Here is a 20,373-nt window from a genome sequence, read left to right as displayed (position 1 = left end):
CATCTTTTTTCCTGGAATTTCATTCTCCCACCACCCCGCTAATTTTCAATTGCCTCAGTAGAAAATCCAGTGTGGATGTGCCAATCATCTCATTGGATTTCCCTAGTCTCATGGATTGTACCTCAAAAACTCCTGTTTAAACAGGTAACATGACAAATCTTCAAAGATCTGTATATTTTAATCAGGTTTTGATGTTGCTTTTTATGGGTAAGACCAATAAAATCTACTCAGTCATGGCAGAAACTGAACTTCTTTTACTCCAAATACTTTTTATTTCTATTTAATTTTTTTTAACGTTTATTCATTTGTGAGAGACAGAGCACAAGCGGGGGTGGGGCAGAGAGAGAGGGAGACGCAGAATTCAAAGCACGCTGCAGGCTTCAGGCTCTGAGTTGTCAGTGGGGCTCGAACTCACGAACCGTGAGATCATGACCTGAGCCGAAGTCGGACGCTTAACCGACTTAGTCACCCAGGCACGCCAAATATTTTATTTTTTTAAATTTATTTTTGGGAGAGAGAGAGAGCGAGCAAGCCTGCACAAGCAGGCGAGGGGTAGAGAGAGGGAGACACAGAATCCGAAGCAGATTCCAGGCTCCAAACTGCCAGTGCAGAGCCCAATGTGGGGCTCGAACCCACTAACTGTGAGATCATGACCTGAGCCAAAGTTGGGACACTTAACCGACTGAGCCATCCAGGTTACCCCTACTTGAAATATTTTAACGCAAAGAATGCTTCAGTGTTTATATGTATACAACATTTATATGCAAGTTTTAAGAGCAATATGAATCTTCTGAGGAAAAATCCTCAGCTGACAGTTTGGACTCATACTGAATCCTTCATGCATTCTCACGGGACCCTGGCTAAATTTTCTGCATGTTTTTCTACCAAAAAAATTTTTTTTGGCTGGTATGTTTGTACCAAACACTTAGTATGCAGATCCTTAGGCTCCACCTGCCTCTTACACAATATACCAAGAACAAGCACTGCCAGGCTCTGATGGGCATCAGCACACATTCTGTGCCTTGAGCCTCTCCCCTCTAAGCCCTGGGTTGTCATGTTGATGGCAACATGTGAAACGCCTCAACACCAAAACACACATGCACAGCCAGATTCCCTTTATATGATGACTATATGTGTGTCACCAATTCTGTGTGGTCAGAAACTATATAGTCATATGATCTGTACACAGTTGTGTGTCCCTGCGTTGTCTGACTGTGGGGGTGTTGGCCATTATTGTGTCTGTTGAGAGTGTGGTCAGGGTGGAAGATCTACATGTGATTGTCAGAACATGTTATCAGATTGTGTGTGTGTCGAGGGCGTTTTGTTCACCGTGGGATCAGTGCATGCAGGAGGTGAAAAGCAAGGTCTGCCTGGCAACAGTCAAACCCCGGAGCACCAGCGAGTCCACTACAGGCCCACAGGCCACTGGGGAGCCTGGGAGAAGGGAAAGTAGCATCATGGCATCAGGCCTGTGAGACTTGTTAGGGACGTGGTGAAGGAAAGGCCAGATCCTGACCAGTGTGAAACTGGAATCCAGGGTCTGAATGGTTCAGAGATGGGGAAATCTGTGTGCACCAGTGATGGGGGCTGTGAGTGGCAGAGTTGTTGAGTTCGAACACACCGGTGCGGGGCAGTCATCAAAACATGTAATGGAGGGGCGCCTGGGTGGCTCAGTCGAGTGAGCATCTGACTCTTGATTTTGGCTTAGGTCATGATCTCAGTTCATGAGTTTGAGCCTCACATTGGGCTCTGCACTGACAGCGCAGAGCCTGGCTTGGATTTTCTCTCTCCCCCTCTTGTCCCTCCCCTGGTCATGCTCTCTCTCCTTCTCCCTCTCCAAAATAAATAAATATTAAAATGTTTTTTTTAACTATTATTTTTCTTCAATCGTTTGGTGGCCTATGATGGCACGTTTTGAGGCAGTGGCAGAGTGATCACACTCATTCTGGAGCTGCGGGTTGGATCCTGAAAACTGGGAGAGCCAGAATAGAGAGTTCCTTCCAAAGTCAGCTCTCCCAGGTCACGCTCTGTAGCGCCTGGCCAAGAAAGGAAAAGAAACATTACTTGTCCCCATTTCCACCTGAAAACAAGAGCTGCAACGAGAGGCAGATGAGTGTTTACTTGGGATTAAAGATTTGCAGTTTGGGGAGCACCGATTCCAGCAGTAAACAGAAAAGTGTCCTATCTGTGGGGTGAAAGCAAGGGCTTTATAGGAGAATGAGGAATAGGGGCAATTACATGGCTTGGGTAAAAGAGAAAAAAAAATTACTCATTGCTACTAACAGGCAGTAACTATGACCAATTCTGGAGAATGTCTCATGGAAACTTGCCAAGAGTATGTTATTCTGCTGCTTTGGGATGAAGTGTGCGGTGTACCTCTGTGAAGTCCGTCCATCTCATCTAACGTGTCACTTATGGTAGATGTTATCTGATTTTTGTCCGAATGATTCGTTCATTGATGAAAGTGTGTATTAACATCCCCCTTCTACTGCATAACTGTCTCTCCCTTGACATCTGTTTGTATTTGTTTTATATATGTAGGTGCTCCTATGTTGAGCGCATAAATATTTATAGATGTTATATCCTGTTGTTGAATGGACCCCCTTATTGTTAGGTAATACCCTTTTTGTTTCAATAATGGCATTTTAAAATGAAAATTTATACAGGGTTCAGTCACAAACTATCTATATAAGAATCTTTAATTCATCATTACGACCTACATACGTGGTTAACAATATGTAGTAATGATGCATCATCTTGTGTTCTATGTTTTTCAGTTAATATTCAAAGACACTTTCTAGTTGAATCGAATCATCATAATTACTATTGCTGCATGAAAAATAGGACCCTGACCAACATAATGGCTTTTTAAGCAACAACCTGCTTCATATGCAGTTCCAGGAACCAAAAAAAAAAAGTTACAAAATTCTGAATTTAGAACTGCCAGATGATGTCACAATGCTACCCTTCTTACATTTTTATAATAATAGGCTGTTAGGCAGAATTATAAATTAATGTCTAAATTGTGTGCTAGGACTTTCTTGATAAATGTTTTTCCTAGTCAGGGATTTCTAATGCAAAGTCTAACCTTTCATCTGATTTTAGTAATGCTATATATACAGTGTGAGAAACTACATGTTGACTAAGGAATTAAAAATCACTTAGGCTGCCATTCGTTTACTATAATACAGACTGTGAAGCTTCACTTGCCTACTAGATTTTCTACTCGTCAAGTTTTTTTCCATGCATGTAACAATGAATAACTTCTCCAGCATTAATTTTTCTGTTATTCTCCTACAGTGACCTCCATCTGTAAAGATTTTCCTGTGTAAATTCCCACTTAAAAATTCCCACTAATCTAATACTTAGATTAGTATTCATACTGGATGTTCTTGTGCTACCTATGACCAGAGACCAGCTAATGTGTCTTCCTCCTTGATTATAAATATAGGGTTCATCCAAATGTAGTTTACTCATGTTGTGTAAGGAGGAGTTAAAAACGAAGGCATTTCTGTAATGAATATGACCATGGAACTTCCCCCACCTGAGTCCTCTGGCTGGTTTCACATTAGTAATGTGGCTGAAGGCACTTCCATATTCATTCACTAGAATTAGAGTGAATTCCATTATGGTGTCTAAGATCAGAGCTTATATCAAAGACTTTTCCACATAGATGACATGTTTATGGTTTCTCTCTAGTGTGTTTTCTCATGTGTTCTAAACCAAGAGCTTTGAACAAAGGCTTTTTCACACAGAAGACAATGATATGTCTTCTCACCAGTGTGTTCTCTCATGTTTTCGAAGATTAGAGCCTTGAACAAAGGTTTTTCCACATAGATGACATGTATATGGTTTCTCACCACTGTGAGTTTTCTCGTGTCTTCTAAGACAAGAGGTATGATCAAAGGCTTTTCCACATAGACGACATGTATATGGTTTCTGTCCAGTGTGAGTTTTCTCGTGTTTACTAAGATCAGAGTTTGTAACAAAGGCTTTTCCACACAGATGACATGTATATGGGTCCTCTCCAATGTGAATTCTCTCATGTCTTCTAAGACAAGAGCTTCGAACAAAGGCTTTCCCACATAGATGACATTTATATGGTTTCTCTCCAGTGTGAGTTCTCTCATGTTCTCGAAGATAAGAGTTTTGAACAAAGGATTTTCCACATAGATGACATGTATATGGTTTCTCACCAGTGTGAGTTTTCTCATGTTTTCTAAGACAAGAGCTTTGAACAAAGGCTTTTCCACACAGATGACATTTATATGGTTTCTCGCCAGTGTGAGTCCTCTCGTGGTCTCGAAGATTAGAGCTTGTAACAAAGGCTTTTCCACATAGATGACATTTATATGGTTTCTCTCCACTGTGAGTTCTCTCATGTTTTCTAAGACAAGAGCTTTGAACAAAGGCTTTTCCACAATGATGACATGTATATGGTTTCTCTCCACTGTGAGTTCTCTCATGTTCTCGAAGATTAGACCTTGTAATGAAGCCTTTTCCACATAGAGGACATGTATATGGTTTCTCTCCAGTGTGTGTTCTCTGATGTTGTTTAAGGGAACTACGAACAAAGGCTTTCCCACATAGATGACATTCATAAGGCTTCTCTCCAGTATGAATTCGCTTATGTCTAGTTAAAGATGAAAAATACCTGAAGTGCCTCCCACATTGATTACAAACAAATGGATTCTCTCCTGTGTGACTTATTTTATGGGTATGAAGGTTGGCGTTTCGGGTGAAGTGTTTTCCACATTCATTACACTTATAGGGTTTGTGTCCAGTGTCAGTTAAGATATGTTGCGTAAGTGTGTAGGTGTGAATGAAAACTTCATACCCACTATATACAGAGAGGTCTTCTCCTGCATGACGTTTCTGCTGTTGGGAAAGAGATGAGAGACTGTTATAGGACTTCTCCCAAACATGAATACACCCAGTTCTCTACCTACGAATTCCAGGCTGGCCATTCAGTGGTAATCTCCAACTAAAACCTTCCCCAGATCACTTACGTGCACACAGGGTGTTCATCACTGACATGCACAAACATTTTTACCCTTGGTAGCATCTTTATTGGAGGTCTGAGTGTTTTTGAAGATATCATTACGTGTCATGCCAATAAACCATGGTTATGCAATTATCCATTTCTCAGAACAATTATAGCTTAAATCCAGGCTAATTTCTTCCCCAGATTTAAATTGTCAATCACATTCTGTGAGAAGGTACTTATACTAATTGTTATGTGATTCTACAACTGATGACTTAGGCTCCACCCAGGTGTTTGAACATGAATAGGCAAGGTTCCTCCTCATGACACTTACTATTGTCCAGCAGTTAGGTGGGTCCTTCAGGTAGATATCTTGCATAGATATTATTTCTTGCTTGTTATGGCTTTTTTTCATGCCTAAAATAATCGAGGAAAAAAAGAAATAAACCTGAGAAACACCTTGAGTATACTAGGAGAATTAAAGTGTTGACAAGCTCACAACACCAGGTAAGCACACATGACCAAATAATGTGAAATTGAGGAAAATACTGGTGAATAGACATACATTTTAGAACAGTATCAGTTAGAACAAAACTCAATGTTTAAGTGAAAGAAAAATAAAATAATGATGGGCTGTTGCAGAGAATATCAGAGTGGAAATCCTAAAAGAAAGACACTAGAAATCATGACACAGACCACAATGTGAAATTTCACCTCCAACGAGGTCAGGAACATTGCTTGCCTGAGGCGAAATGTAAGTACAGGTACATGAAGAGAAACTGATGTGGGAGAAATAATGACACAATCTGAGGAATGCTGTCTCACTGGCCACTCACAGTTTCTGAAGCTGTCGTTCACTCAAGGAAATCTGCACTGACATCAATAAGACCCTGCTTACTCACTAGCCTTCTCACACTGAGTGCATGTCTGCAGCTCACCTGGACTCCAGCCTTGGGGAGGTCCTCTTTCTTCCCTCCACAGCTCCCCTCTTTGCTCCCACGGGGAGATCACATCTGATCTGAAGAAATGACACCCTATATCAATGGAGAATGGTGTGTGAATTTGCAGTTCCGTGTCGAGAACAGCACCTGATATTCTACTGTACAGGCAGCTGAGGAAGAACGTGAGTGTGGAAGAACAGCCCAGAGAATAACACCTTGAACACTAAAAACATTGATAAAGGCTCTCAGCCTGACACTGCACCCAAAGACAGTATGATCTCTGGTTGCTGATGCTCCTGCCCAAGCTGAGAGAGAGCAGAAGGCTTAGTGTTTGCATCCAGAAGGAATTAAATGTTCTCACAAGGGGATTACTATTTTCAAAGGAATACAATACACATAAACTCCACCAGAATATTCTGTGGAGTTTTATGTGGAAAGTGATACAAGATGTTATATTTTCTACCGTGCTCACCATTCCCACACTGCTTAGGAGAGAAAAATATTTAGGACGTTTATTCATTCAAAAAATATGCACTGTATTCCCAGCATTGTTCTGGGTCTTGGAGAAAGTGCAGTAGATACACACTTGTGGCCAAGAAGTCTGTATTCAAATTATCATGTAACACACATGATGAAAGTAAAGAAAGTTACAAATTCCATCTAGTATTCAGAAATGCTACAAAAAAAAATCAGAGCAGACAGCTATATTAGAATATGTGGAAGCTCTCCTGGATACAAGGTTAATAAACAAAAAGATGGATGGATGTATGGAAGGATGGATGAATGAACAGATGTGACCAACTCACCCACAGAGACCAGATGACTAATGTTTTCCAGTGTCACATCTCTGTACAGCGTTCTCTGGGATGTGTCCATCAGGGCCCACTCTTCCTGGGTAAAGTCTACAGCTACATCTTTGTAGGTCACAGATTCCTAAAATATCAGATATTGTTTCAGTAGGGCCAGGCTGAACAATCCCTAGGGGCAGCTGTCACATGATAGTGATAGCAGATGGGGGAGCTGTATGTATAGAAAACTGACTCCATTTGTGGTTCAAATCAAATGTTCTACTGTGCCGATCTGCCTCCTGCCCTTCAGACACATTCAAACAGAAATACACACACAATTACTTTATCATAAAGGAATGTCAATAGGAAATAACCTGGAAATTTTCCAGTAAGATGGCAATTTTGATGTCCTGGGTGGCAATTATAACCTAGGTTAAATAGTAAATAGTAGTGAGAAGCACCTGGCTGGCTCAGTTGGAAGAGCATGTGATTCTTGGCCTCAGGGTCATGAGTGTGTGCCCCATGCTCGCTGTAGAAATTACTAAAAAAAGAAAAAAATATATTTGTGTGTATATGTATATGTATGTGTATATGTATATATACATATATATATATATATATATATATATATATACACACACACGCAGATATACATGCAAACACACATATATATATATATATATATATATATATATATATATATATATATATATATACTGAGAGTTCCAATGAGGTAATGTGCAGTTGCTTCTTTTACAGCAAACACTTCATATGTACAAGTGTAGGTATATAAACATTAAAGGTAGACACCTATGAAGCAATGCCCAGCATTCTGCAGGATGAACAACTCTCATGCAGAATTTGAGGTCAGCAAGTCGCACCTCTCATCTTAAAAACTCACTTGTTCTTTATAAGGTATCAGGGCAGACAGGTCCTGCGGTCCGGTTAGGGGCTCCTGAGATGGCTCGTCTGAAGGATGGCCCCACAGTGATCTCTCCTGCAGTGAGCTCTCCATTCTTAACAACAATGATGACTGCATCAATCCTCCGTATGGTAATCCTGTTTTTTCTGTTGAAAGGCAATAGAATCCTCTCGATTACTTGTAGCCTCTCTAATCCTTCTAAAATTGCAACAGGATTCTAAATTTGACTCTAGTTTTATCCACATTCTGCCAAATACAGAGTTAATTTTTTGAAAAATACTCCCTAGGCACTGTTTTCAGATTTCCAATTTTAAAAAGTTTAATTATAATGGGGAAAATGGGTGAAAAGGGATAAGGGTAGTAAAGAGGATTTAGTCATCTTTGGAAGTTTCCAGATTAGTCAAGTGTATGTTACCAAACCTTTAGTAAGCTTAAAACTGAGGGGAAAAGAAATGATGGCTGATTTCCTCTCTCATACAAATGTTTCTTGTACTCTCTGGAAAACTGCAGAGCTGACCTGCTCAAAGGCCCGCCTCCTCAGTGGAGTGTAAACTGCTGGTCCTGCTCATCTCTAGCACCTGTCACCACGTGCCGAGGTCACTGCAGCCACTACCATGGCCCACGGGTAAATCACCCCCCAACCAAGCCCATACACTGCATGAGGAAGGAAAACTCTGCATATTTCTTTTCTGCAAGGACATCCTTAAGGAGCATGAGATGCACTGGTGTAAATGCTGGAAAGGAGATTTCTTCCTGATCCATCCCTGACCAACAAACAGTATCTGCGCGTCCTGGCAACAATGAACTAGAACCCAGACCCTTGAAAACTGCCTGGATGCACTTCGAAGACTTGGGCCAAGAGAAGCCTTCCCAGCCACAGGCAACAGAGGCATCATTCAGGAGAAGGATCGCGTATCCACCCACCTGCAGTTGCATCATCAAGGGTTCGGCCACCACGTCTCTTCCTCTGGATTTCCACTCACAGAGAATGCAAACCGTATGCAGGAAAAGCTGGGCAAGGAGAGAGAAGCCAAGAGACTCCAGTCTTACCCACAATTCCCAGACCCCCTGGTCATGAATCCCTGATGCGCCTGCATGCAACCCCCCAGCTCCCCCTACAAGAACATGCCACATGCCCTGAGACAATTGCGGGAGCTCTCACTTCTGCTTGGGTCAGAAGTGACAAGGCTTTGGCTACTGCTGCTCATCAATAAGATAGGAATATTCTTTTTTATTTTCAGACAAGGCAATGAAAATCATTATTTCTAAGTTAACTGCCAACTTTTCATAGGGATATTTAATTCCCTCCCTGAACCCCAAACCTAAAAGTGCCTGACTTAGAAATCGTACAATGCAGAGGTTTTGTTTTATGAGGGAATATATTTGTTCAATCTGACATTTTAGTACAGTTGCCACTGGAATATTGTCGTATATCAGTCATCACCACAAATGAGACCCCAGCATTTCATCAATCGTATATTTAAACATATTGGTAAAGTCTGAATTCTTATCAAAATTTTGTTTGTACTTAAATGTATTTCACAGAAAAATGATATTGTATCACAAACAAAAGTAGACAAAACTCACCTCCTTACACCTGGAGTCCAAAAAATAAGGAAGACAAATTCAAAGTTTAATAATAGGACTCTCTGCTTGGAAACTTAAGAACATTCACTTAACTAATCCTCAGAATAGATCCTGCTGTTTTCAGTACAGTCACTGTTATGGACCGGATGGCAGTGTCCCCTCCAGCCTCACCCAAGTCCGTATGTCAAAGCCCTAACTCCCCATGTGATGGTACCTGGAGGTGGGGCGTTTTGAGAGGTAATTAGGTTTAGATGAGGTCTTGAGAGGAGGTCCCCGATGAAGGGACTGGAGTAATTCTTAGAGGAATACACCACAGCTCTCTTTCTCTCTCTCTACCAAGTTAGGACCCAGTGAGAAGGCAGGCACATCAAGGATACTGAATCTGCTGACACCTTGGTCTTGGGAGTTCCCAGGCTCCAGAACTGTGAAAAACAAATGTCGGTTGTTTAAGCCACCAATGTGTGGTATTTTATTATTGCAGCCCAGAATGACATGGACACGTGACACAGTTTCAGGAAACTTTAGCAAGATGAGGAAAGTACATGGCTAAGGAATGATACAGCTAGGATTTCAGTTGTGTTCCGTTTCCCAAACTCAGATTTCTAAACATGGTCCTCTTAAGTGGTATAGCCCCCTGCCAGGTCTTACCAGGAATGCCTTGTCAGATGAAGAACCGGAGATCCCTCCAGCAATCAGAGCCTCTCTCTTTCCAGCTCATCCACTGACACCACTTAAAGTCTATCAGCCCCTAATTCCATCACTTTTACTGCCCACCTCAATCCCCATGCACTCTTTTCTGCATGCATGCAGGACCAAAAAAAAAAAAAAAAAAAAAAAAAAAAAAGCTGTTTTATTCCAACTGCATACACGGGACCTATCCCAATGCCTGGTTACATGGCTCGTGCTCAACATCTGAGACAAAAAAGCCTATTTTGTTAGTTCTGCCTTCTTACCTCCCTTATACGTCCATTTCTTCCACCCACTTACCGACCAACACCCTGTGACAGACAACAGTCATGGATTGCTCAAAATCTAAAAATTCGTATAAATAGTTTTCTTCACCCCAACAACTAATGTTCTGACATTGCCTGGGTGTCCAAGGATTCAGTTCATTCTGGATACCATCTTCCTGGGGTCAGCATCAGATCCCACAAGTTCAAAGTCTTAGCCCCATGAGACTTCCTCTACTTCAGATGCCAACCATAAATGTAGTGCCCAGGCCGCCCACATTTTCTGCCGAGAGCATTGTGGATTCAAGGGTTCCCACAATCCCGCAAATTAGGCTTGGCAATTTTCTAGAATGACTCCTAGAATTTAGGAAAACACTTTACTCAGTTTTACTGGTTTATTACAAGGATGAACAGTCAGATGAAGAGGTACACGGGTGAGGTCCAGAAGGGTCCCCAGGGCAGGATCCATCAGTCCCCATGGAGGTGGGCAGGATTACCCTCCAGCAGATGGAAGCTCTCACCAGCCTGCAGGTTGGTCTCCAGTGTTCAAGAGTGTTTCTAGAGCTCAACCTCCAGCAACCACTCCCCTCTCCAGAGGCTGCTGGGTGGGGCTAATATCACTTACAAGCACAAATTTCATTCCTAACACTCTCCAGCTTTAACTTCCTCCCTGCTTTCTCACTGGCCTTACAAGTAGGACCTTAGACCTGCCATCATCTTCAGAAATCCACTAGCCTGCCTCCCCGTCCAGTCCACCTAACTCACCTGACTGTAGTTTGCTCTCAGCCCCTGGGACACAAATGGTTTGGCTTCTCTCAGCAATTTTACACAAGTTCTGTTACCAGGGGAGGGGGGAAAGTCTCTAATAGTGCTCCTGCCTACCTCCATGGGGAGTCCTAAGGCTTTGCTCAAATAAGTTTTTAGGAAACTGACTAAAACATCTGTATTTTCTACTACAAGTTTTCCTAAAAGATATATCCTTTGAGATTCTGTACACAAAGTTTTCTTGTTTTTTAAAAATTTCTTTAAGTGATCTCTTCTAAATGAGCCCTTGAACAATGCAGGATCTGACCACGTATCCTTTTTACTCTCTAATAGAGCTCCACTCTCTGTGTGGCACAAGCCTGGTCCACAGTCTCCTACCGCAGACACTCCTTTCTGATGAACAGAAGCCCTCATTGCCTCAAGGATGGTGCAGTGTGACGAGGCTGGCAAGACAGGAACGTGTCAGAGAACCAGGGAAACGAGAACCTGATTACCTTAAATTCCCACTGTAAAAATTATGCTCCCTTTTGAGAGTTACTATAGGTTCACTTTTATATTTGATACAAACACATTAAGAAGAAAAAAAGGACAAACTGTTCTTTTGGGAACCAAAAGCCTGTGCCTGAAATGAAAATACATTGCCCGATTTTCCTTCACAAGTAATTTATTCTTTTATATATGAAGACAGATCCTAAGACGTATATACTTTTTCGTATTATTCAAAAATAGTTGAAACACATCCTATGTATGGGAAAATGAACATTGAAGGTATAATTTATTCATGGAACCTATCATATTTTGTGCGTGTAGAGCATGGCAGTCGGTAGCATGTCAACTAAATCTGACTTGGAGAAGAGGAAGGGTCTGCTCTAGGATTTCATTTGCTTGCCTGGAGATGAAGAGGAGGGGGCTGCTGAAGGCGGTGGCCTGGGCCCAGAAGAATAGAGAACCTCTTCTCCTCCAGGTCTTAACTACAGGCAGGCACACTTTGTTGTATTGTGCTTTACAGATACTGCTTTTCACAAAGGTGTGTGGCAACGCCATGTTGCTCGGTGCCATTTTTCCAAGGGCAATTGCTCACATTATCTCTGTGTCACATTTTGGGAATTCTCACAATATTTAAAACATTTTCATTATCATATTTGTTACTGTGGTCTGTGCTCAGTGATCTTTGATGTTACTATTGCAATTGTTTTGGGGTGCCACGAGCTGTGCCCATAGGTGTGGGCTACCTTAATCAGTAAGTGTTGTGTGTATTCTGACTGCTCCACCTACCAGCTGTCCCCCTCCTCCTCTCCTGGGGCCTCTTTTCCATGAGACAGCCCTACACTGGCCTCCTAAGTGTTCAAGGTCTGTCACGTTAAATCAAGAGCTAGAAATGAATGAGCTTCGTGAGAAAGGCACGCTGAAAGCAGAGACAGGCTGAAAGCTAGGTGTCTTGTGCCAAAAAGTCAGCCAAGCTGTGAATGCAAAGGAAGAGTCCTTGAAGGAAATTAAAAATGCAACTCCAGTGAACACATGGGTGATAAGAATGTGAAGTGAGGGGAGCCTGGGTGGCTCAGTCGGTTAAGCGTCCGACTTCGGCTCAGGTCACGATCTCACGGTTCATGGGATCCGGCCCCATGTCGGGCTCTGTGCTGACAGCTCAGAGTCTGGAACCTGCTTAGGATTTTGTGTGTGTGTGTGTCTCTCTCTGCCCCTCCTCTGCTCGTGCTCTGTCTCTATCTCAAAAATAAATACACATTAAAAAAAAGAAAGTGAACTGAAACAGACCTATTGTAGATATGGAGAAGGTTTGTGTGGTCTGTATAGAAGGTCACCATTCCCTGAAGCCAAAGCCTAATCCAGAGCAAGGCCCTGACTCTCTTCAATTCTCTGAAGGATGAGGGAGGTGAACAAACTTCAGAAAAACACCTGATGCGAGCAGAGGATGGTTGGTGGGAGTAAGGAAAAGAAGTCGCCTCCATAACATAAACTGCAAGGTAAGGCAGCGAGTGTTGATACAGAAGCTGCAGCCAGTTATCCAGAGGATCTGGCTGAGACAACTCATGCTGGTGGCTGCACCGACCAACAGCTTTTAAGTTGGAAAATCTACTGGAAGCCTTCTGTTAGAAGAAGATGCCATCCAGGACTTTCATAGCCAGAGAGAAGTCAGCGGCTGGTTTCAAAGCTGCAAAGGACAGACTGACTCTCTTGTTAGGAGCTAATGCGGCTGGTGACTAAGTTGAAGCCAACGCCCATGTACCATCCTGAAAATCCTGGGGCCCTTAAGAATTATACTAAATCTACCCTGGCTGAACTCCATCAACAGACAACAAAGGCTGGATGATAGCGCATCTCATTACAATGTGGTTTGCTGAGTATTTTAAGCCCACTGTTGAGACCTACGGCTCAGAAAAAAAAATCCTTTTCAAAATATCACTGCTCATTGACAATGCATTTGGTCACCCAAGAGTTCTGATGGAAATGGACAATAAGATTACTGTAGTTTTCATGCCTGCTAACACGACATCCATTCTGCAGAATGGCAGGGGCAGTGGGGTCAGACATATGGATTCAAGACCCAGAATGTTGATAAATTATACAGGAATAAAAACTTACAAAGATCTCCTAAGAAAAAAAATCCAAAAACAGAAGAGTTTCCCCTCTTTAACTTGTAGGCACACTTTTTTTTTTTTTTTTTTTTGTTAATGTGTATTTATTTGTGAAAGAGAGAGAAAGAGAGAGGGCGGGCAGGGAGAGAGGGAGACACAGAATTGGAAGAGGCTCCAGGCTCTGAGCGGTCAGCACACAGCCCAACATGGGGTTTGAACCCACAGACTGTGAGATCATGACCTGAGCTGAAGTCAGACACTTAACTGGCTTAGCCACCCAGGGGCCCCGAGGTACATTTGTAAATATGGCATAGTTGAATAAATCCTGAAAATATCTGTTGTTAGAAAACAAAATTTGTTGTAAAAACATGCATTCAGAGAGTGTGGTTCTGAGAAAGTAGAGAAATGATAGTGGCAGGCATTCATGACGAGATCTGGGGAAGAGCCATACAGAGAAGAACAGACAAGTGCAAATGCCCTGAGGTGGGACAAGCCAAACAGGACTGTAATTAGCAAGTGGATGTTGGCACTGGGATAGAGAGTCACAGTAACCCCCCTTGGGTGACAGGTAAAAGGTAAGTTTTAATATTAAGTATCATTTGTTTTGTGCTGTATTCATCACTGGCAAAAAGTATTAGAATCAGTTTGTGTAATTTTTAGGAAACAAAAGACAATATGGAAGCTTGTTTTGAAAGGAAAATGGATAGAAGCATTAATATACAATTACTGAGACAGAGCTCCTTATATGCCTGGTTGGCATTTATCCTAATACAATGATACCTGAGGCAGAGTGGAGAAGGCAGGCACGAATCTTAAAGTTAAAAGACTGACATACTTAAATTGGGTCTGATAGTTGGCTTCCTAGTGCTGGTTCCTTCTATCCCTTTTATTATTATTATTATTATTATTATTATTATTATTATTACTATTTAATGATTTGTTTATTTTGAGAGAGAGAGTGGGACCAGGGTAAGGGCAGAGACACAGAATCCAAAGCAGGCTTCAGGGTCCAAGCTGTCAGCACAGAGCCCAACATGGGGCTCATACTCACGAACCATGAGATCTTGACCTGAGCCAAAGTGGCATGCTCAATTGACTGAGCCACCCAGGAGCCGGTGGTTCCTTCTGCCCTTTAAAATTTTTTTTTTTTTAACGTTTATTTATTTTTGAGACAGAGAGAGACAGAGCATGAACAGGGGAGGGGCAGAGAGAGAGGGAGACAGAGAATCCGAAACAGGCTCCAGGCTCTGAGCTGTCAGCATAGAGCCGGACGCGGGGCTCGAACTCACAGACCGCGAGATCATGACCTGAGCCGAAGTCGGACACTTAACCGACCGAGCCACCCAGGCGCCCCCCTTCTGCCCTTTAACTTAGCAGTGCAAGATAATTAGTGTTTATCAGACAGAACATGAGCAGCATTCAACCTGGAAAACAATATGAGAATATCAAATCCCTAGGCTGTGCCCTGTTGATATATAATTCGCAAAGATTTCCCAGGATATCCTAGTTCTTATGTTGCAATGTTTTATTCATCTTTGATATCTACAGGGCTTCTAATGGAAAAGGCAAGCTTCCTTGATGGAAGCTCAATGTGACTGAGAGACAGCTGCTATGTCCCGGTGTCAGGAAGAGGCAGAGTGGCTCAAGGTTTCAATACAGGAGTGGTGGGTCATCTGAAGTTCTGACATCCTGATTTTTGTCTCAGTTATGCAGTCGAGTGTTAACATTCAGTCACAGGACAATGGTCATTCAGGTGAGAGAGGAGATGCTATCTTCAACCTATCAGGTTCAGTCATCCTTTTGAGTCTTTACAGATCACCAATGTGATTTGTCATGTGTTGAGTCAGCTGACATCACTCATCATTGTTCTCCATGCCATTAAAGCATCAATAATCCCCAGGCCTGACCAGCTACTACATTTCAGCAAACGCTACCAGTGGTTTGTGTGTGTATGCTCTGTAGCCATGTGTTCAGAGCTCTTTCTTCAGAGAGTTTTGATAACATGCAGATTCACACATGAAAAAGCCAATGCACAAGTCAAAATTCACATAGTTATGTGAAATAATTTTTTAAAAAGGTTGTAACATATATTTATTTTTGAGAGACAGAGTAAGAGTGGGGGAGGGGCAGAGAGAGAGGGAGACAGAATTGGAAGCAGGCTCCAGGCTCTGAGCTGTCAGCAGAGCCCGATGCGGGACTTGAACTTGTGAACCACGAGATCATGACCTGATCCAAAGTCACACACTCAACCAACTGAGCTACCTTGGTGCCTCGTGAAATAATTTGTAACCTTAATGAAAAGTGGTTTAAGAATATTTCCATTATAATAAACAATACTTATTCATGTAGGGTTGAATTTTCTCCTGGAAAAAAAGGGACACAAGATAACAGAGACTCAAAGACATTGTGTATACAGTTTGCTTTACTCAAGATACCTACCTTATGGGCTCAGCTTCTCATAGGGATATGTGCTCCACATAGACCCAAGAAAACTCACTCCATCTAATGTGGGGACTCTCAAGTACATATTATGTAAACACCTAAACATTGAAGATTTGATGGAGAAGGTGGTCTGCAGGCTGGATGGGTCACAGACAGAATTGTATCACTGGACTCCTAGGTAAGCAGAGAGGGATAAAGAAAAGCAAACAGAGAGTCCAACTGTCAAGGCCACTTAGCCACCAATGGTGTAAAGTCCTGGCTGCTTAATCAGAGTCCACTTCCCAGCAGGTCTGAGTGGAGTAAGCTGAGCTCAGGGGAATGGAGATTTGGAGACTTGGAGGAGCACTGGGTCCCGTTTTTTAAGGAACTCCATAGTGGTTACTGTTCTGTTACCTAAAAGAAATATATCTTCCAAATTCTGAATTGATTTGAGTTCAAATACTAATATTAAATCAACCTAAAAGTTTTGAGAAAGAGGGCACCTGGGTGGCTCAGTTGGTTAAGCATCTGACTTCGGGTCAGGTCATGATCTCATGTTTCCTGAGGTTAAGCCCCAAGTTGGGCTCTCTGATGTCAGCATGGAGCCTGCTTTGCATCCTGTCTGTCTTTCTCTCTGTCCCTCCCCTGTGGCTCACTCTCAAAAATAAACATTAAAACAATTAAAAAAAAAGTTTTAAGAAAGCCAGAAGAGTGTCTTCTCTTGTAAATAATCTTTGAGAAGTTATGCAGCATGAGTAGTTGGAATCAGGTATTGCCAAATTCCAACCAGGATCACATTTCCAAAGGAAATATAAAAAAGAGATGTTAACGCTTTCATGTTAAACTTTCATGTTAAAGTTTATGGAGTGTACATTGGGGCATGTGGAGGGCTCAGTGGTTTGAGCATCCAAGTCCTGATTTCTTGGCTCAGATCATGATCTCACAGTTCATGATGAGTTCGAGACCCACATTGGGTTCTGTGCTGACATAGCAGAGCCTGCGTGGGATTCTGTTTCCCTCTCTCTGCTCATGCTTTCTCTCAAAATAAATAAATAAAAACTTTAAAAAGGTATAAATGAAGATACTGAAATTTGAAGATCTAATTTCCTTACTGATTTTTAATGCTTATGGTGTGAAACCTAGTAATAGGAAACCTCTCTAAAATGGAGTGGGCAGATGTGGCAGGGAAAACTTTCACACCCTAGAACACACAGTCAATTGCAGACCCAACAGGAAGAGGGACTGGACCCTTCCGGGACTTGGCCTTGCACGTGGATACTACTCAACAAGTCCAGCAGGAGGATGAGACCTTTTCCTCAGCCCCCAGAACAACAGTTCAGCCAGTGAGAAGCCACCACACTTCAAACTCTGTTTACTCCAATGGACTTTTAGTTCACAGCAACCTTCCCAAATTACCCCTTTTCTCCTTAAAAAAGCAAGCCTCCCCTTGGTTCCCATGCTTCCCTACAGTTTTTCTAAAGCCTGTTTGTCCAGGATTGCAATTCTCTTTTATTCATTCCCAAATAACCCCATCAGTTGCTGCTAAAATAACAGGCAGTTCTACTTTTTTTTTTTTTTTTTAAGACAGAGGGAGAAAGAGAACGAGCGATCATTCGCTCTCGCGCAGGGGAGGGTAGAGGGGCACAGGGACAGAGAGAATCCAAGCAATCTCCACGCTCATCGTGGAGCCTGATCTGTGGCTAAATCCCATGACCCCAGTAGCATCAAGGCCTGAGCTGAAATCCAGGGTCCGACACTCACTGACTGAGCCACCCAGGTGCCCCGTGGCAGTTTTGTTTTTAAGGTTAACAATGGCAAACAAGAAACATCCCTCAGATATCCAATGTCCTCACATATTGAAAAATTACTTTTTCATTAGTTGAAAGCAAAATATGCTTCCTAAATGGTACCAATTATACAAGCCTCATTAATTATCCCAACGACTTAAAACATTAAAATAAAAAGAGTGATTAGAATATCTATACACCTCGGGGCGCCTGGGTGGTTCAGAGGGTTGAGCATCAGACTCGACTTTGACTTAGGTCATCATCCCAGGGTCTGGCATCCAGAGCTGCATAGTTCGGCGCTGGATGTGCAGCCTCCTTGGGATTCTGTCCCTCCCTCTGCCCCTCCCCCGCTTGCACTCTCTAAATACAACAAAAAGAAAAGAATATCCCATACTTCTCAAAAAAAAAAATTTTTCAGATAATTCTGGAAGTCGCCCAAGAAAACGTGAAGCTGCAATACAACGACGACTTAACGACCTAAGGCGATTCTCGGTGACAACCACGCTTCTCCCCAAGTCCCGTACACTCAGCCTCCCGTTCCCGCCGGATCTCCGCCACTAGCATAGACCCTGCCTGCCCTGCTCGGTCCATTATCCCGCGCCGAGTGAGGCCGCCGCGGCCGCCGTGGTCCCGCGAGACCCGCGCTCGCAGCCCGGTGTGTCCAGCCAACAGGGGATATGCACACACTTGTCACCCTAACGGGGACACAACGGCGCGTTCAGTGCAAGAGGCTCCAGGGCTCGGAGTCTCACCTGGAACTGCTCGAAACAGTCATGGCAGTTAGGGAAGTAACAGCCAGCTCCCTCGGACCGGAAACACCCCAAACCGAGAGGAGCAACCAACCTACTGGCGTGTGGGATGGAAGGAGGGGCGGGTCCGGAGGGTTGGGCGGAGCGGGGGGGAGGGTGACCCCTCCCCCAACAGCCCGGACGCTCCTCGCCTTCCAAGACCCCGCCCCAATGGGGCCACGTCCAGCACTGGCCTCGCCCCTCAGATGACGTGCCTTTCCCGCTCTTCGCACACCTTCCCTAAGCCCCGCCCCATGCTGGACACGTTTTACGCCGGCCCGGCCCCTTGGCAAACGCTTCTTCCCCGCTCTTTCTCCCTAGGCCCCGCCCCACGCTGGCTACGTCCTAGGGGCCGCCCCGTTCCCCTGCGGTACCCTCTCTGCTTACCTTCCCTGCGACCCGCCCAACGCTGGCCACGTCGGTGGCCGGGGTCGCCCCGCTGCTGACGCCCCGTCCCCGCTCAACTTCACAAGGCCGCGCCCCACGCTGGACAGGTCCTAGACACGCCCCGCCCCTCCGCTGACGCCCTGGTTCCTCTAACCCTCCCTTAGGCCCCTCCTCGCTCTGCCCACCTCTTGCATTGGCTCCGCCCCTCCGCTTAGGTCCCCTTCTGGTTTCTGTTCAACCTCCTTAGTCCCCGCCTCACGCTGCTCACGTCCTCCCCGGCCCTACCCCTCGGCTTTTGTCCCGTTCCCGCTCACCCTCCCTATGCCCCGCCCCACGTTCGTCACGTCCTACAGCAGCCCCGCCCCTCAGTGGACGACTCCGTCCCCTCCCTCTGCTCACCTCCTTAGTCCCTGGCCCGCGCTAGCCACGCCCCAAGATGGCCCCTTCCTTTAGCTGACGCCCATCCTGGTCTTTGCCCCCCTTCCTAAGTCACGCCCCACGCTGGTTACGCCCTGACCGGCCCCGCCCCTCCGCTGACGTCTCCTCCTGGTCTCTGCTCACCCTCCCTAGTCCCCGCCCACGCCATGTCCTCCCTCGGACCTGGGTTCTTGCTCTTCACGTTCCCCCCACGCCCTGCTACCCACGGGGCCGCCGCCTCCGCCCCTGGCCCTGATATTGGCCTGACCCCATTCCTCTCCCAGACCCACCTCCGAGCCATTCTCATCCTCCTGCAGTGAGGCCCTGCCGTGGCCAGGCCTTCCATTCGCGGTCACCTTGTGGGCGAGGCCCCTGGGCCCCGGGCTGGGGAAGGGGACGACCCCGTTGTGTGACACCTCGTGCTGTTCTGTCCCCAAACCTGTTCCCCCGGCCGTACCTGCCAGAGTGTGCCTACATTCCCGATATCCCACTGGAAAGTGAGCTGCTAGGACGTAGACGGCATCCGTTCCGTCGCCGAGTGCCGAGTGGGCGGCGACTTGAGGGAAGAAAGACCGGGAGGGAGACGCCGGGCGACCGCGAAGGGAGAGTGAGTAAAATGAGCAGCCTAGAGGATGCCACGTGGGGGGTCCTGTGCACTGCGGGAAGCGGTCCTAGTGGATGGGAGTGCCCGGGCTCGACCCAGCGGGAGCAGCGGAGGGCTGGCAGAGGGGCGGGGGTGGGGGGTGGGGTGGGTAGCAGGGGGCACATCCCAAATGCATTCCCTTTTAACCTTATTGTGTGAGGGTCATGCTAGAGGTCTCCGTGCTTTCCCAGCCTTCATTACATTTTGAAAATATTGTTGGGTCCTAAGTAATTTTACACCAATTTCATGTGCACTCCGTGAGGATATTGATCATTTGTTACATTAACAGAACTAGTGTAACAGCTTCCCGTCGTTCTTGTCATCTTTTGACTGAGCTGGCCGTGAGCTAAGGTTTCCAACTGTATTTTCAAGTTTCCTGTGGCCTTTTTGTACAAATGT

General features: G+C 44.6%; 2 protein-coding genes across 16 annotated transcripts in view; both read right to left on the bottom strand.

The window, feature by feature from the left end:
- Nucleotides 1-500: 500 nt before the first annotated feature.
- On the bottom strand, nucleotides 501-19,930 carry LOC131506297 (zinc finger protein 501-like). 15 transcript variants are annotated; one of them, XM_058719773.1, is made up of 10 exons: nucleotides 19,789-19,930; nucleotides 15,971-16,147; nucleotides 9,437-9,644; nucleotides 8,560-8,646; nucleotides 7,615-7,781; nucleotides 6,732-6,858; nucleotides 5,923-6,018; nucleotides 5,319-5,401; nucleotides 3,779-4,878; nucleotides 501-2,036 (listed from the first exon to the last, which is right to left on the bottom strand). In XM_058719773.1, exons 5-10 carry the CDS (start codon nucleotides 7,750-7,752, stop codon nucleotides 2,021-2,023), a joined length of 1,560 nt encoding a protein of 519 aa, XP_058575756.1. In that variant the 5' UTR covers nucleotides 7,753-7,781; nucleotides 8,560-8,646; nucleotides 9,437-9,644; nucleotides 15,971-16,147; nucleotides 19,789-19,930; the 3' UTR covers nucleotides 501-2,020. The 15 variants fall into 15 exon arrangements, with proteins under 15 accessions (XP_058575756.1, XP_058575770.1, XP_058575759.1 ...); XM_058719787.1 differs by having other exon boundaries at nucleotides 3,779-4,875; XM_058719776.1 differs by lacking the exon at nucleotides 19,789-19,930 and adding an exon at nucleotides 19,100-19,212.
- Nucleotides 501-20,373, bottom strand: part of LOC131506289 (zinc finger protein 14-like) — a 53,483-nt gene continuing 33,610 nt past the window's right edge. The window contains exon 9 of the transcript XR_009258834.1: nucleotides 501-2,376. The gene's annotated coding sequence lies outside the window, so the exon portion shown is untranslated. The remainder of the gene's footprint in view (nucleotides 2,377-20,373) is intronic.

This window comes from Neofelis nebulosa, chromosome 3 (assembly GCF_028018385.1).
Source record: "Neofelis nebulosa isolate mNeoNeb1 chromosome 3, mNeoNeb1.pri, whole genome shotgun sequence".
Classification (NCBI taxonomy): domain Eukaryota; kingdom Metazoa; phylum Chordata; class Mammalia; order Carnivora; family Felidae; genus Neofelis; species Neofelis nebulosa.
Note: the sequence above shows the minus strand (reverse complement) of the source record. Positions and strands in the feature narration are given on the sequence as shown.